Raw genomic sequence first — 17,260 nt, 5'->3', positions numbered from 1 at the left:
TGGGTTTTCTCCGGGTACTCCAGTTTCCTCCCACATTCCAAAAACATGCATGGCAGGCCGTCCTCGGGCAGTATGCGGGGGACATCTTGAACCGGTTGCCAGCCAATCGCAGGGCACACAGAGAGGAACAACCATCCGCGCTCACACCCACACCAAGGGACAATTTAGAGTATTCAATCAGCCTGCCATGCATGTTTTTGGAATGTGGGAGGAAACGGGAGTACCCGGAGAAAACCCACACAGGCCCGGGGAGAACATGCAAACTCCACACAGGGAGGCCGGAACTGGAATTGAACCCGGTACCTCTGCACTGTGAGGTCGATGCACTAACCACTGGATCACCGGGCTGCCTGATATCATAGTTTGTGGTATAATCGAAACTATGAATATCAGCATTTCTAAACATTTCGGGGCAGGTGTCAATTACTCACAGTTTTATGCTCATTGATTGGCTCTGAGACGTGAGACAATCTGATTATAAAAAACGCATGTGCCTTGGCTCAGTAAAGGTTAGGAATTGGGTACCCCTGCACAATGGAAATGAGAGCTGATAGATGTCGGATTGCATTTTTAGCTGTGAAAGGCCGTGCTCCAGGAAGTGTCCAGCGCGGTGTCCCTGTCAAAATGGCGGCATCTGTCGGGGCAAAGGGATCTGTGCCTGCCCTCCAGGGTGGACGGTATGTCAAAAGTCGTATTCTGTAAATCTATACTGTACAAAAATATAAATGCAACACTTTTGTTTGGGGCTCACAAGTCTTATTTCTCTGAAATATTGTTCACAAATCTGTCAGACTCTATTTTAGTGAACACCTTTCCGAGATAATGCAATCCTCACAGGTCTGCCTTTGACTGTCCACAATAAAAGGCTACCACAAAGTGGGAGAAGAAAACCAAAAGTGTTGGCTTTATGTTTTTGTTCAGTCTACATCGCATCATGTTCAACTAACCTTGTACAGTATTGTAAACGGCTGCTGCCTTCCAGGGTTCTGTCTGCACGGAGCGCTGCCCCGAGGGACGATATGGACCCAACTGTGCCGAGGAGTGCATTTGCCATAACCGCGGCAAATGTGACCCTGAGACAGGACAGTGCAAATGTGCCAAAGGGTACACTGGGAACAGGTGTGTGTGTGTGTGTACTTCTCAAGGTGAAGCCTTGAAGAAGATGAAGTTAAAGTGCTGGTGATGTGCGCTAACCAATCACAAAGCAGTCCAGAGATGAAGCATGTGTGTTTGTGATGCTTTTACGTGGCAATGAGGTCACTTGTTACTAGGTAGAATTTGTGAGGTTCGATAAGATTAAAAAAATAAATAATCATCTGGGCATATGCTGTTTCCTTGGCAACTTGGAGACATCCAGAAATACATTTTGTGTATGTACGTGTGTGTTTCTAATGTCACGTTTGGCTTGCTCAGGTGCAACGAGGAGTGCGCAGTGGGATCTTACGGTCAGGACTGCGAAGGTGCGTGCGACTGCGCAAATGGCGCTCGCTGCTACAACATCGACGGCGGCTGCCTGTGCGAACCGGGCTTCAGCGGGCCCAACTGCAAAGACAGGATGTGCCCGCACGGGAAATACGGCATGCACTGCGAGCGCACGTGTCTCTGCCAGGACAAACATACGCTCAGGTGAGCATGCAGATAAAGTTGAGTTGCCATGGGTGTGCACTTGACAAACCGCATATGCTATCCAATTCTGATAAAACTGCTTCTACGTTCGCGCCCATCCTAATCTCAGTCTAGGCCACTACACCGTTTGTGAGTTTGCAGACAAATAGTGCCCCCTGGCGACCACAAAAACGGAGCTTGGTCAACTCATATGACTGGCATAAAGTGTCGTGCAAACGACCTATTCATGTTTAATATATTTTATTTATGATTTTAAAGCAGAAAAAATGTATTTTATAATCCAGAAAGCAAAAATGTATTGTCATTTAACATTTAACATTTTAAAAATCGGTCCATTAAAATTTGAATAGTTTACTTTTGAATGAATTGAAGTTAAATTAAATTAAGTTAAATAAAATTCTCATGAAACAAACCACATTTAAATTAAATGACTGCATTTTTTAAATCCCGAAAACAAAAACAAATATTTGTCATCCTGATAATGATATAAAATAATAGTACATCATAAAAATTGTACATTTACTTTTTTTTCATACAAAAAAGAACAACAAAAAATGTCTTGTAAATGATATCCAATAAATTAAAACAGAGGCTTATTTAATCCAGAATCCAACTAAGTAATTTTTTTAAAACCTCAAAATAAAAAATATTTTTTAAAACTGTGGAATATAATTGCTTTCTTGTCAGATTTGTTTTTAATTGACAACTATAAATATATATATACATTTATTTTAGTTAAGTGAAATGAGTGTGATATGGAACCTGACTGACTTTTCCCTTCAGCTGCCATCCAATGAAAGGCGAGTGCACGTGCCAGGCGGGCTGGGCGGGGTTACACTGCAACGAAACCTGTGCCCACGGTTTCTACGGCGACGGCTGCCTGGAGCCCTGCTTGTGCGTCAACGGTGGCGTGTGCCACGGCGCCACCGGACTTTGTCAGTGCACGCCCGGATACACGGTCAGCAACCTGCCGTCGTCAACTCACAACCACATTCGTGTGGTGTCGGAAGTGATCCAAGTGCCCTTAATGGTAGTTGGGTCCGATCAAAACTTTAGCTCTTTGCTCTTTGTTAATCCATCTTATGCCAATGATGCATTGTAACAAGACCAACAATGAAAGTGAGTTGGGACGGGGCCGGTGGATGGAGGTAAAAGATTGCAAACGTGTATCAACTTCCGTGACACAAAGTGAAATTGACATCTGTATCCTCTTTTTGGGACAATTTGTCTGGTCGCGTGCCCTGCGATTTTTCTCATGAAAAAAAATGTGCTTTGGCTCAATAAAGGTTGGGAATCCGTGCTCTAGTTTATACTGATTGTGATCCGCTCCGCCCACAGGGAGTTCACTGCGAGAGTCCATGCAAAAGCGGCACCTACGGCAAAAACTGCTCCCTGGAATGTTCCTGCAAGAACTTTGTGGACTGCTCACCCATCGACGGCACCTGCTTCTGCAAAGAAGGTAAAGCTTTTCCCCACACATGCGGGCGATGAATCATTAAAAAAATGAGAGTGATGGTGGCAAGTTTAATGTCTTCAGGCTGGCGAGGGCCCGACTGCTCGCTTCCTTGCTTGGAGGGAACCTGGGGCCGCGGATGCAACGGTACCTGTCAGTGCTCCAACGGGGCTAAATGTAATCCCGCAGACGGATCCTGCACTTGCACGTCCGGCTGGCAGGGAGCGCACTGTGACCAGTCGTGTCCGGTGAGCTTTCTGCACTTTTAGTCTATCAAACCAAAAGCAAGATCGACAACAGTTTTTCTGCATTAGAGGGTGCTGCGCCCCTCCGGTTTGGCATTTTAATTGTTATTCACAATGTTTAATCCATGACAAACTGTTTTTATCCAAAAGAGAATGACAAAAATAAGAACCTTTTGCCCCAACATCCAGGAAAAACAAAGATCATTTTGAACCCATAACCCGTTTTCTTTCATTATTTTTATCAAGATAACACAAGGCAATATCTAGAAAACAAGAAAATGTATCCAGAAAACAACAACAGCGATGTCATTTTTTAATGAAGAAAACACCAACAACAAAAAAAGTGTTTTAAAAATAAAATGAAAAAAGATTCTTAAAAAAACAAAAAGTGCCAGTGGTACGGTTATTATTTTCATCCCAATATGTATTTGGCATGTATTACAATCTATCTGTTGAACTTTTGTATAGGTTTTGTATAGTTTTGAATGCCAGTTTTGAACCTGACCAATGAACTCTGCCTAGCAACAAGTGACCGTGTAGACAAGACCGTCATGGCCAATTACTTGTTCTCCGCTGATGTACATTGTTGCCTCTACTCTAGAAAATGTTATTAGTAATTTCCATGAAAGCTTTTAGCCTTGCCGTTGCCATGGCGACAGCCCCCCCGCAATTGTAACATTTTGCCCGGCATTGGTCCAGTTGAGAACCTGGAGTAACTCTCCTCACTGGCTCTGGTTCCTACTCGCAGATGGGCTCATTTGGGCCGGGCTGCCTGAAGAGATGCGACTGCGTCCACGCTGACGGTTGCCAGGCAACCACAGGCGACTGCCTTTGTCTCCCTGGCTGGTGGGGTGAGTGTCCATTTTTTCAAACAATACAATACAATAAAAGGCAGATTTATAAGGTAACAATGCTCACTTTGGAGAGGTATTAATAGATGAATATGTATAATATTTTGGTTATAGTTAAATTGGAGCGAATCAGTCAATCAATTAATAATAATGATAATAAATTTCAGCCGGTTTGTCTCCCTCAGGCCCACATTGCAGTGAGCCGTGCGCCGAGGGCCTGTGGGGGCGCCATTGCAACCAGACCTGCTTCAAGCACTGCCCCAACAGCGACACGTGCCTGCGGGAAACTGGGGCGTGCGTATGCCGCCCGGGCTTCAGGGGGGTCACCTGTCAGAATAGTGAGTGTCGCCGAGTGACGCCCGATCACGACGCCAGTCCATTCCTGACGTGTCTCCGCCTCCCCAGAATGCAGGTCGGGTATGTACGGAGACCAATGCAGCCAGTCCTGCCCATCCTGCGGCCAGTCGTATCGCTGCCACCATGTGACCGGGGAATGCGACTGCCTTCCGGGGTACACCGGGGATGAATGCCATCAGGGTGGGTCCAATAAAAGACAAAAAATTTATTGACCATTAGGACATGTTCAATCAAGTTGTGTCCTTGTATTAGCAACACGGGTGATTTCAAACTTGTAATCAATCAGTCAGCCCATTTAAAGGGTGGCAAGTGTGCTGCTTCGTGATGTGGTGTGTACCACACTAAACATGGACCAGAGGAAATGAAAGAAAGAGTTCAAGACATTAGAAAGAAACTGATAGACAAGCATGTAAAAAGCAAATGCCAAAAGACCATCTTCAAGCAGCTTGATGTTCCTGCGACTTCAATTCGACATATTTAGAAATGTAAGAACCACAGGACAGGAGACAACCTCCCTGGACTTGGCCGGAGAAGTAAAACAGGTGACAAATTGAAACGGAAAATACAAAAGGTAACAACGACCTCCAAAGAAATTCAAGGCAAACTCCAAGGCCAAGCACATCAATGTCAGATCACACCATCAGTTGCCATTTTGCACCAAAGTGGACTTCGTGGGAGGCAACAAAAGGAAAACAGCACTGTTTAAAATAAATGGTGAAAACGATTAAACCACAGAGTTGGGCCGATTTCCAATGGATGGACAAGACAAAATTGGAACTTTTTACCAAGGCACCTCAGCTCGATGTTGACAGATGCATATCAAGAAAAAGAACACTGTCCCGACTGTGAAACATGCAGGAAGGCTCTGTTATGTTCTGGGGCTGCTTTGCTACATCTGGCATTGGACACAATGAAATCCCAAGACTATCAGGATATTCTAGAAAGAAATGTGCTGCCTGGTGTCAAAAACGTTGGTCTCCGGTCGTGCGTCTTACAACAGGATAGCGAACCAAAACACCCAGCTAAAAACACCCATGAATGGCTAAGACTTGTTTTAATGTGTGTGATGGTTCACATGGTTTGTTCTGTGCGTTTGCTGCAGTTTGTCCGTCCGGCTACTACGGCAAGGCTTGTTCCGAAGTATGCATCAGCTGCGCCAACAACGCCACGTGCAACCACCGCGACGGCCAATGCCAGTGTCTTCCCGGATGGACCGCCACAGACTGCTCCATACGTCAGCACCAATTTATCATATTCATATTGATCATGAGCTGAATTTCTTTCGTAGATATTTAAAAATATCTTTTTGGTCTCCAGCATGCAGTGCAGGACGTTTTGGCTCCTTTTGCTCCCAAACTTGCTCCTGTCCCGCCAATGTCTTGTGCGACCGGGTCACGGGAGAATGCGTGTGTGACAACAACGTTGACTGTCAACAAGGTACACACACACACACACACACACACACACACACAGTACCAGCAAGCTTTGGAGATTCCCTCCGCTAGAATAATTCTGACTTGATCCCGTACTTTGTTTTCAGAGGCATCGGAGCCCGGCAGCGTGATGGTCCCGCTGCCCCCGGGCGAGAAGGATTCGTGGGCGGCCATCAGCGGCGTCGTGGCGCTGGTCATCTTGGTGGTGGTGCTGCTGGTTCTACTGCTGTTCTACCGACGCCAGCAGAGGCTCAAGCACAACAACACGCCCGCCGTCTCCTTTTCCGTCAGCCGCACCGTCAACTCCGAGTACGCCGTGCCAGGTAGGCAACGGCACGGGCGCCGCGTCGGCTCGTAGCCGCGAGTGAAATTTTCACAATACTTTTTGCATTTCAACATTGAAAATTTGATTCCAAAAAAAAAAAAATAGTGCATTAAAAAAATCACACTGATATTTTTAAAAGTTTATTACGAAACTAAATTATTTTTCAAAGAAACTTAAAAAAAAATCCTTAAATAATTATAATAAGTATATCCAGAATACAACAAATGATAATAGATGTGTTTAAAAACTTTGATTATCCAAAAAACTGAAATTCTGTGGGATTTTCTTTCTTTTGTTATTTAAACAAATTTTTCAACAAAATGTGAGTTAATATTTACGTTTTCATCCAGAAATCAGCAAACATTTTTTTAGGTGACATATTTTCAGAATACTTTTTGCATTTCAACATTGAAGATTTGATTTAAAAACAACAAATCTCATTTTAAAAAAAAAATCACACTGATATTTTTAAAAGTTTGTTTCGAAAACAAGTTATTTTTTGAGAAACTTTTTTTTAATTAAAAAAACATCACTAGATAATTTTAATGTATATCCAGTAGATTTTTTTAAACTTTATTGATGGTTATCCAGAAAAAAATAAAGAAAAATGACACTTTATGGGGTGGTATTTTCTTTAATTTTTTTTAAACAATATTGATAGCAAATTTTTCAACAAAAAAGTGAAGTAATATTTACGTTCTTATCAAGAAATCAGCAAAAAAAAATTAGGTGTTATCTTGAAAAGACAAAAATAACTTTTTTTTTCTCTCAAATCCATAAATTGGCTCACTGTTTTTTCAATTTTTGATTTTGAAAACAAGACAAAAAATTAATTCTTGGAGAGCTAAGTATTATGTAATTGATGTGACCTTATTGATGAATGTGTGTGTGTAGATGTGGCTCCCAACTACCAGCACTACTACTCCAACCCCAGCTACCACACGCTTCGGGACAACCGTCCACCACTCCCTCACCTCCCCAATAACCACGACCGCACAATCAAGGTGACCTTCATCCACCTGGCTCCTTCAAGCTCACTCTTTGCCCCCTTTTCTGATGAGTTTTTTTTTTCCAGAACACCAACAAGCAATTGTTCTGCAGCATGAAGAACACGGATCGGGAGAGGCGTGGCCTTTTTGGCGTTGAGAGCAACGCAACACTGCCTGCCGACTGGAAACACCACGAAGCTCGCAATAAGGAGCCAGGTCAGACCACACCAGAGTTCAACACACATCTGGGCTAAGAAGGAAGTGCTGGCTAATAAGGGACAATTTTTCACAATACATCCATCCATTCACTTTCTGATCCGCTTATCGTCACATGGGTCGTGGGGTGTGCTGGAACACCCTGAACCGGTTGCCAGCCAATCGCAGGGCACCCAGAAATGAACAACCATCCGCGCTCACACTCACACCTAGGAACAATTTTTGAGTGTTCCACGAACCTGCCACGCATGTTTTTGGAATGTGGGAGGAAACCGGAGTACCCGGAGAAAAGCCACGCAGGCCCGGGAAGAACATGAAAACCTCACACAGGAAAGCCGGAGCCGACGCACTTTTCGGAATACATAAATCAGATGGAAAAAAAACAAATCTGAAAAATTGTCCCTTATTATTACGCCAGATTAAAATATAAATCCAGATGCATGTGGAATTTAAAAAAAAGCATAAAGCAGAAGTACAATGTTCCCCTGCATATTTGCTCCTCTCTAATTCAGATTTTTTGTTTGAGAACATCTCCTCCAAAATTTGAGAGAAAAGAAAATCACCTAGACTCCCTAAAATGCTAACCAGCCTAGTTGGACAAAGAAAAGTTTCTAAAGTGGTTTGTAAAAGTCAAAAGCTTTCACACAACTAATAATTCACAGAAAGATACCAAAAAAAAACCGGAGTGAAGTACATTTTTAACTTCCCACCACTGGCTACAACTTGACTTATACTGTACATTTAAAATCAGCTGAACAGAACACATTTGATATATTGCTGCAATCTGCTGGATGTGAATCAGTCGTCTTGTTATTGTGTTGCCAAGTCTTCTTTTATTGGCTATAAAATAACGTTGACAGTATTTCCTCGTAGAAGCGTCAAGAAGACTTGTTGAACACGGAGATGTAAAAACAAATAAAAGCATGTTTTCGATGATCTTTTTTTCCATCATAAAATGAATCGTTGGCATTCACAGGAGCGTTTGGAATCGATCGGAGTTACAGCTACAGCGCCAGCATCGGAAAGTATTTCAATAAAGGTTGGTTAAATGTTCTCCATCCGCTTGAATGCGAGCTGCGGTTTACATTTAGTGCTTACTCACACTCTCTAGAGGCATCGAGTGGTACTGCAAGACTTCAACACCCCAAAAAACGCCATATTGGTTTTGACGTATTTTCATCCAGAAAACAAGGGTGAAAAACTGGGAATAAGCAAGGAATTTATCCAGAAAAACAAAAAGGGGGTTTAAAATCTAGGAAACAAAACATTTGACAGTTGATAATTTGAAGAAGAAAAAAGTCAAGAAAAAAAAATCCAAAAAGGTTTTTTTTTTCTTTTTGATTTTCACCGGTAAAAAAACCAAATTCTTGATTTGGGTAGAATCCCCAAAACGAGGAGAACATAAAAAAATTAGTTTTAAATAAATAATTGCATTCAGAACTTTACAATAACAATTCACTTTTTTTTTTCAATCCAAAAACAAAGTAGATATTTTTATATCTACAAGACATTTTTAGTTTTTATTTGGAAAATGATTATATTATAACAAAATAGCCAGAAAGTTGTGATCTAAAATATACATTTTTTTCCAGAATCCAAAATTGTGATTTACTTGGCTATCTTGGCAGGAAACAACATATTTTAAATTTTCATACAGAACATGATATATTTTTGATTATTATTATTCTGTGCAGAACAACACTTATTTAAATTTGGACGTTTTTAAATGTTTGACAACTACAGTAAAATTACATTAAAAAATTTCTGTGTGTTTGTGATTTAGATGCATCTTTTTGGGTCAAGAATAATGACGATTTTTGATGTTGCAGTTTTTGTGATGCAGTACTTGTAGCAAGATCAGAAAATGTGATCTTAATTGTTCGTTCAGAACTGACAGAGGCCGCAGGCATGGCGAGCAGCAGTTCCCTGAATAGCGAGAACCCTTATGCCACCATCAAAGATCTGCCGGGACCCCCCTTCTGCCCTCCCGAAAGCAGCTACATGGAAATGAAAGCTGCCGTCCCCCGAGAGCGAGCGTACACCCAAAGCGCACCACCACCGCCCCCGCCCCCGCCCTTCAACGCCGCCTCTCTACGACGACGTGAGCCACGCACATGACAAATTATACACTGAATATAAAAAGTCTACACACCCCTTACGCTGATATGCAGTCGAAAATAACATGATGGGAACAGGAGCATTCAGTGGTGACGCCAATCTTGAGATTTCTGCTAGAAAGCAAAAACTATCAGGGAAAGCCTACTAGAACATCTGAACTTTGTTTCGGGATAATCAGAGGCACTTTAAATGGTGGCAGGTGTGTGCTATCTCCCATTTCTTAATGAATGAGTTCACAATGAAATGTTTCCCCACCCGCAGAGCGTCAGCATTCTGTGGGCCACGCCCCCCAGGAGGATCCGCAGGGCCACTACGACCTCCCGGTCAACAGCCACATCCCGGGCCACTACGACCTGCCGCCGCTCCGCCGCCCCCCCTCGCCCGAGAGAACGCTGCGCTGACCACGACGCCGACGTGATGGCACGCGAGGGCTCCCAAAACGGCATTTAAGACGCCGTACGCCCCCGAGAGGGAGGACGCTGGATTTTCACCACTGGTGGGGAGAGCTCACTTCAGGTGGTATGCGCCCAAGTGGAGGGACTTGAGGGGCGTGGGGGTGGGGAGTGGGGTGGACTTCAGGATGGTTTGAAGACTCTTCAGTGAACTAACATTCAATTTAAAAAATAATTTTTTTTACAACTTCGGCTGGTTTCCAAGAGTTATTCGCAATGTTATGATGCACTTTAGCACACACCCCACCCCCAAAAAAAGTTTGAATTTGCTCGCTTTTTAAACATGGTTGTTTTTCTACAAAGTGTATGTCAATAAAACACAAAAATAATTATGCAAAGCAAAACAATTACATGATTGAATTTTTTTGAGACGATGGTGTAATATTGAAAGAATAAAAATACCAATATTTTTCAGAAGGTTTTGGACAATCAAGTCCGAATAATACAAGAAAAAAAAAGCAACATTTATAATAGGGAAAAAAAAACTGTTTGAACATGAGCTTTTTTCTTCTTTTACACAAGTGCTTGTTTCCCCCCCAAAGTACTGTATATATTCTGTATGTATTGTGGATTTCCTCATGAACTGGCCAGTTGGTGATTTTTTTTCTTCCTCTGCTGAGAGCACTTTGGATTTTAATTGTCAGCTTGACAGATGTCGTCTGTTTGGCAGCACTTTGTTGCCGTATTAACTTTTTTTCTTTCCCCTCGTTGCCTTTTTTTTTTTAAATCATGTCTCATTTAAGTCCAACACACGTCAACTTTAGAGATTTCACTATACCCTGTAGGACACTATTCGGTGTTTCTTTTTTCTTCTTTTTGTATGTGGTCATCAGTGTTGTGTCCAAGGACCGGCAACCCGAGGCCAAGGCCAAGGCCAAGGACTTGAGAAATTTTCCGAGGCCAAGGACCAAGGACTTGCCTCCAAGGCCAAGGACCAAGGACTGATTTTGAAGCTGACATGTATAAAACAATGCTATCATACCACTTGGCAGGTCTTCATGATTTGCAACACCCTTCCATCATAACCCCTTGCACTCTCTAACGCTTGAATGAAGTGTTTTTATTCAAAGAGTAGAACAGTCAGGGTACGTGATATTTATACTGAGAAAAACAAAAAAGCATATGATATACATTTATGAATTAATGTTTTAGTGCAGTCGTTTCTTAATATGAAGTATGTAAAAATTACCATTTATAGTAAGGCGTTTTTAGCCGAAAAAAACCCCCATGTATAGTAAGGTGTTTTTAGCCGAAAAAAAAACGACCATGGATAGTAAGGCGTTTTTAACTGAAAAAACGACCATGTATAGTAAGGCGTTTTGAGCCGAAAAAAAAGGACCACGTAGAGTAAGGTGTTTTTAGCCGAAAAAAACGACCACTTATAGTAAGGCGTTTTTAGCTGAAAAAAACGACCATGTATATAGTAAGGCATTTTTTGGTCCAAAAAAAACGACCATGTATATATAGTAAGGCGTTTTTAGCCGAAAAAAACTACCATGTATATAGTCAGCCGCTTTTAGCCAAAAATCATGACCATGTATAGTAAGGTGTTTTTAGCCGAAAAAAATGACCATGGATAGTAAGGCATTTAAAAAAAAAGCAACAAAAAAAAACGACCATGTATAGTAAGGCGTTTTTAGCTGAAAAAACGACCATGTATAGTAAGGCGTTTTGAGCCGGAAAAAAACGACCACTTATAGTAAGGCGTTTTTAGCTGAAAAAAACGACCATGTATATAGTAAGGCATTTTTTGGTCCAAAAAAAACGACCATGTATAGTAAGGCATTTTTGGCTGAAAAAAAACGACCATGTATATATAGTAAGGCGTTTTTAGCCGAAAAAAACGAAAAAAACTACCATGTATATAGTCAGCCGCTTTTAGCCAAAAATCATGACCATGTGTAGTAAGGCGTTTTTAGCCGAAAAAAAAAAGACCATGTATAGTAAGGCGTTTTTAGATGACAAAAAACGACCATGTGTAGTAAGGTGTTTTGAGCCGAAAAAAACGACCATGGATAGTAAGGCATTTTTAGCCCAAAAAAACGACAATGTATAGTAAGGGATTTTTGGCCGAAAAAAAACGACCATGTATAGTAAGGCATTTTTAGCCCAAAAAACGACCATGTACAGTATACTAAGCCGTTTTTAGCTGAAAAAAACGACCATGTGTAGTCAGGTGTTTTGAGCCGAAAAACAACCATGTATAGTAAGGCATTTTTAGCCCCAAAAAAACGACCATGTATAGTATGGCATTTTCGGCCGAAAAAAAATGACCATGTATATAGAGTAAGGAATTTTTGGCCGAAAAAAAACGACCATATATAGTAAGGCGTTTTTAGCCCAAAAAACTACCATGTATATATAGTAAGGCGTTTTTAGCCGAAAAAACGACCATGTATAGTAAGGCGTTTTTAGCCGAAAAAAAACGACCATGTACAGTATACTAAGCCGTTTTTGGCCGTAAGTAAGGCATTTTTGGCCGAAAAAAACGACCAGGTATAGTAAAGCGTTTTTAGCCGAAAAAAAAGACCATGTATAGTAAGGCATTTTTAGCCCCAAAAAAACGACCATGTATCATAAAGCAATTTTGGCCGAAAAAAACGACCATGTATATATAGTAAGGCGTTTTTAGCCGAAAAAAATGACCATGTATAATAAGGCGTTTTTAGCCGAAAAAAACAACCATGTATAGTAAGGCATTTTTAGCCCCAAAAAAACGACCAAGTATAGTAAGGCATTTTTAGCCCCAAAAAAACGACCATGTATAGTAAAGCATTTTTGGCCGGAAAAAAAACGGTGCAAATGGTTTTCTTGATTGGCTGTCAGCCGGGTGAGGGTGCCCCCTCCCCTCTGCCGATGGCCCAAAGACAGCCGGAGGAGGATCCAGCACACCCTCGCAACACCCTTGTGAGGACAAAGGGATGAGAAAACGGATGGGAGGGTGGACAGACAACACCCATGCCAGCAAGAAGAGAACATGCAAGCGCGACAGGCCGGAGCTGGATTTGAACCCTGGACCTCTGGGTTCGCACTCCAACGCACTAACCAGTGGGCCACGGAGCCAGCCCAGCATCACACCCAAATGTAATAATGACAGCATAAAACACACGACAAATTTTCGAGGCTAAAAACTCCTTACTATACATGGTCGTTTTTCGGCCTAAAAATGCCTTACTATATATACTATGTCGGGGGTTTTTTAGCAAAAAACGCCTTACTATACTATGTCGTTTTTTTTCGGCCTAAAAACGCCTTACTATACTGTCGTTTTTTTCGGTCTAAAAACGCCTTACTATACTATGTCGTTTTTTTCGAGCTAAAAACGCCTTACTATACTATGTTGTTTTTTTCAGGCTAAAAACGTCGTTTTTTTTAGCTAAAAACGCCTTACTATACTATGTCGTTTTTTTCGGGTTAAAAACGCCTTACTATACTATGTAGTTTTTTTCAGGCTAAAATCACCTTACTATACTACGTCTTTTTTTATGAGCTAAAAACGCCTTACTATACTGTGGCGTTTTTTTCGGGCTAAAAACACCTTACTATACTACGTCGTTTTTTATGAGCTAAAAAGGCTAAAAACGCCTTACTCTACTACGTCGTTATTTATGAGCTAAAAACGCCTTACTATACCATGTCGTTTTTTTCGGGCTAAAAACGCCTTACTATACTATGTCGTTTTTTTCGGGCTAAAAACACCTTACTATACTACGTCGTTTTTTATGAGCTAAAAACGCCTTACTATACTATGTCGTTTTTTTCGGGCTAAAAACACCTTACTATACTATGTCATTTTTTATGAGCTAAAAACGCCTTACTATACTATGTCGTTTTTTTCGGGGTAAAAACGCCTTACTATACTATGTCGTTTTTTTCGGCCTAAAAACGCCTTACTATACTATGTCGTTTTTTTCGAGCTAAAAACGCCTTACTATACTATGTCGTTTTTTTCGGGCTAAAAACGCCTTACTATACTATGTCGTTTTTTTTTCGGGCTAAAAAGGCCTTGCTATACTATGTCGTTTTTTTCAGGGGCTAAAAACGCCTTACGATACTATGTCCTTTTTTTCAGGCTAAAAACGCCTTACTATACTATGTTGTTTTTTTCAGGCTAAAAACGTCGTTTTTTTTAAAGCTAAAAACGTCTTACTATACTATGTCGTTTTTTTCGCGTTAAAAACGCCTTACTATACTATGACGTTTTTTTCGGGCGAAAAACGCCTTGCTATACTATGTCGTTTTTTTCTGGCTAAAAACGCCTTACTATACTATGACGTTTTTTTCGAGCTAAAAACACCTTACTATACTATGTCGTTTTTTTTTGGGCTAAAAACGCCTTACTATACATGGTCGTCTTTTTCGGCAAAAACCGCCTTACTATACATAGTCGGGGGTTTTTTCGGCCAAAAACGCCTTACTATACATGGTCATTTGTTTTTTGGGCTAAAAACGCCTTACTATACTATGTCGTTTTTTTCGGCCTAAAAACGCCTTACTATACTATGACTTTTTTTAGCTAAAAACGCCCTACTATACTATGTCGGGGTTTTTTCGGGCTAAAAACGCCTTACTATACTATGACGTTTTTTTTAGCTAAAAACGCCTTACTATACTATGTCGTTTTTTTCGGGCTAAAAACGCCTTACTATACTGTGTCGGTTTTTTCGGGCTAAAAACGCCTTACTATACTATGTCGTTTTTTTCGGCCTAAAAACGCCTTACTGTACTATGTCGTTTTTTTTGGCCTAAAAACGCCTTACTATAGTATGTCATTTTTTTCGGGCCAAAAACGCCTTACAATACATGGTCGTGTTTTAGGCTAAAAACGCCTTACTATATATGCTCTCATTTTTTTCGGGCTAAAAACGCCTTACTATAGTATGTCATTTTTTCGGGCAAAAAACGCCTTACAATACATGGTCGTGTTTTGGGCTAAAAACGCCTTACTATACTATGTCGTTTTTTTCAGGGGCTAAAAACGCCTTACTATACTGTTGTTTTTTTCGGCCTAAAAACGCCTTACTATGTCGGTTTTTTTCGGCCTAAAGACGCCTTACTATACTATGTCGTTTTTTTCGGGCTAAAAACGCCTTACTATACTATGTCGTTTTTTTTCGGGCTAAAAAGGCCTTACTATACTATGACGTTTTTTTCAAGCTGAAAACGCCTTACTATACTATGTGGGGGGGTTTTCGGCCTAAAAAACGCCTTACTATACTATGTTGTTTTTTTCAGGCTAAAAACGTCGTTTTTTTTTTAAGCTAAAAACGCCTTACTATACTATGTCGTTTTTTTCCGCCTAAAAATGGCTTACTATACTATGTAGTTTTTTTCGGGCTAAAAACGCCTTACTGTACTATGTCGTTTTTTTCTGGCTAAAAAGGCCTTACTATACTATGTAGTTTTTTTCGGGCTTAAAACGCCTTACTATACTATGTCGTTTTTTGGGGCTAAAAACGCCTTACTATACTATGTCGTTTTTTTTCAGGCTAAAAACGCCTTACCATACTATGTCGTTTTTTCGGCCTAAAAACGCCTTACGATACTATGACGGGTTTTTTTAAACTAAAAACGCCTTACTATACTATGTCGTTTTTTTTTTCGGGCTAAAAACGCCTTACTATATATACTCTGTCCTTTTTTCGGGCTAAAAACGCCTTACTATATATACTCTGTCGTTTTTTTGGGCTAAAAACGCCTTACTATATATACTCTCATTTTTTTCGGGCTAAAAACTCCTTACTATACTATGTCGTTTTTTTCGGGCTAAAAACGCCTTACTATACTATGTCGTTTTTTTCGGCCTAAAATCGCCTTACTATACTATGACGTTTTTTTTTTTTAGCTAAAAACGCTTTACTTTACTATGTCGTTTTTTTAGGGGCTCTAATCCCTCGTTGTATCCGATGACCGGCAACCCGAGGCCAAGGCCAAGGCCAAGGACTTGACTCCGAGGCCAAGGCCGAGGACCAAGGACTTGACTCCGAGGCCAAGGGCGAGGACCAAGGACCGCCCTTCGGTCCTCGAGGCCAAGGACCGGCTCGAGGAACACATCATGGTGGTCATGTATTTCAGGATATAACCATTTTTCATGTTGTGTATATTTGTAAATAAAAAAAAGCCATCATCGGTGGAATCTTGTCTTGTAACAATAAAACTTCTTTTATGACAAAATGGAATTTTTCCACATTTTATGACAAGGTAAAAAATGAGAAAAAAAAGTTTTTTCTAAATATATTTCACGTGCAATTTTATGAAAATTTAATTACCCCCCGCCCCCAAAAATAAAAGTCCAATTTAAAATATTCATTTTTCCGAACCGCTTAATCCTCACTAGGGTCGCGGGGGGTGCTGGAGCCTATCCCAGCCGTCTTCGGGCAGTAGGCGGGGGACACCCTGAACCAGTTGCCAGCCAATCGCAGGGCACACAGAGACGAACAACCATGCACGTGCACACTCACACCTAGGGACAATTTAGAGTGTTCAATCAGCCTGCCATGCATGTTTTTGGAACGTGGGAGGAAACCGGAGCACCCGGAGAAAACCCACGCAGGCCTGGGGAGAACATGCAAACTCCACACAGGGAGGCCGGAGCTGGAATTGAACCCGGTACCTCTGCACTGTGAAGCCGACGTGCTAACCACTGGACTACCGGGCCGCCAATTTAAAATATATATTTTTCAATTAGTAAAGTCATACGAGAAGAAATGCAAACATTTCAAGAGAATAGAGCAATATCACGTGAAGTACAAGTGATAAACACGAAAACTGCCACAATTTTGCAACTTTGTCATTTGTAATTGTACAAGAAAAAAGTTTTGGAACTGGAAAAAATGATATGAGACAAAGTCACAAGTTTCATTATGCCACAAAAGTGGCATAATTTTTTTTTTTTAATCCAAATTTTAGATTTACATAAATTACAAAGAGACAGTCATATAAAAAATATATTTTTAGCAAAAGGTGATATTTTTAGCCAAGTCAAAATCTTTGGTATTCCAAGAATTTTTTTTCCCCCACAACACAAAGTGAAAATTCCCAGAAAATGTTATCATTTTAGGAAAAAAATTATAAAGTTGCAATTGCACAAAATTCCAACTATGCGATGAAAGTTTTATGACAACAAAAACGTGACAGTTTAGGAATTTAAAATTGGGGGGAAATGCAATTAAAAGCAGGAAAATAGATTGTTTTG

General features: G+C 40.9%; 1 protein-coding gene across 1 annotated transcript in view; it reads left to right on the top strand.

Moving 5' to 3' along the window:
• Positions 1–11,216, top strand: part of pear1 (platelet endothelial aggregation receptor 1) — a 41,973-nt gene extending 30,757 nt beyond the window's left edge. The window contains exons 7-23 of the mRNA XM_086112925.1: positions 575–677; positions 983–1,119; positions 1,414–1,626; positions 2,410–2,584; positions 2,965–3,085; positions 3,164–3,327; positions 4,073–4,175; positions 4,361–4,513; positions 4,581–4,712; positions 5,635–5,766; positions 5,850–5,969; positions 6,073–6,288; positions 7,185–7,294; positions 7,366–7,495; positions 8,472–8,534; positions 9,384–9,596; positions 9,875–11,216. Of these exons, the coding sequence (XP_085969051.1) occupies positions 575–677; positions 983–1,119; positions 1,414–1,626; positions 2,410–2,584; positions 2,965–3,085; positions 3,164–3,327; positions 4,073–4,175; positions 4,361–4,513; positions 4,581–4,712; positions 5,635–5,766; positions 5,850–5,969; positions 6,073–6,288; positions 7,185–7,294; positions 7,366–7,495; positions 8,472–8,534; positions 9,384–9,596; positions 9,875–10,014 (2,425 nt within the window). The 3' untranslated portion in view covers positions 10,015–11,216. The remainder of the gene's footprint in view (positions 1–574; positions 678–982; positions 1,120–1,413; positions 1,627–2,409; positions 2,585–2,964; positions 3,086–3,163; positions 3,328–4,072; positions 4,176–4,360; positions 4,514–4,580; positions 4,713–5,634; positions 5,767–5,849; positions 5,970–6,072; positions 6,289–7,184; positions 7,295–7,365; positions 7,496–8,471; positions 8,535–9,383; positions 9,597–9,874) is intronic.
• The last annotated feature ends 6,044 nt before the right edge of the window (positions 11,217–17,260 follow it).

The sequence above is a fragment of the Hippocampus guttulatus genome, chromosome 6 (genome assembly GCF_054856545.1).
Source record: "Hippocampus guttulatus isolate MCC_2025c chromosome 6, RoL_Hgut_1.0, whole genome shotgun sequence".
In the NCBI taxonomy this organism is placed as follows: Eukaryota; Metazoa; Chordata; class Actinopteri; order Syngnathiformes; family Syngnathidae; genus Hippocampus; species Hippocampus guttulatus.
The sequence above is the reverse complement of the archived record's forward strand: the minus strand, read 5'-3'. Positions and strand labels throughout refer to the sequence as shown.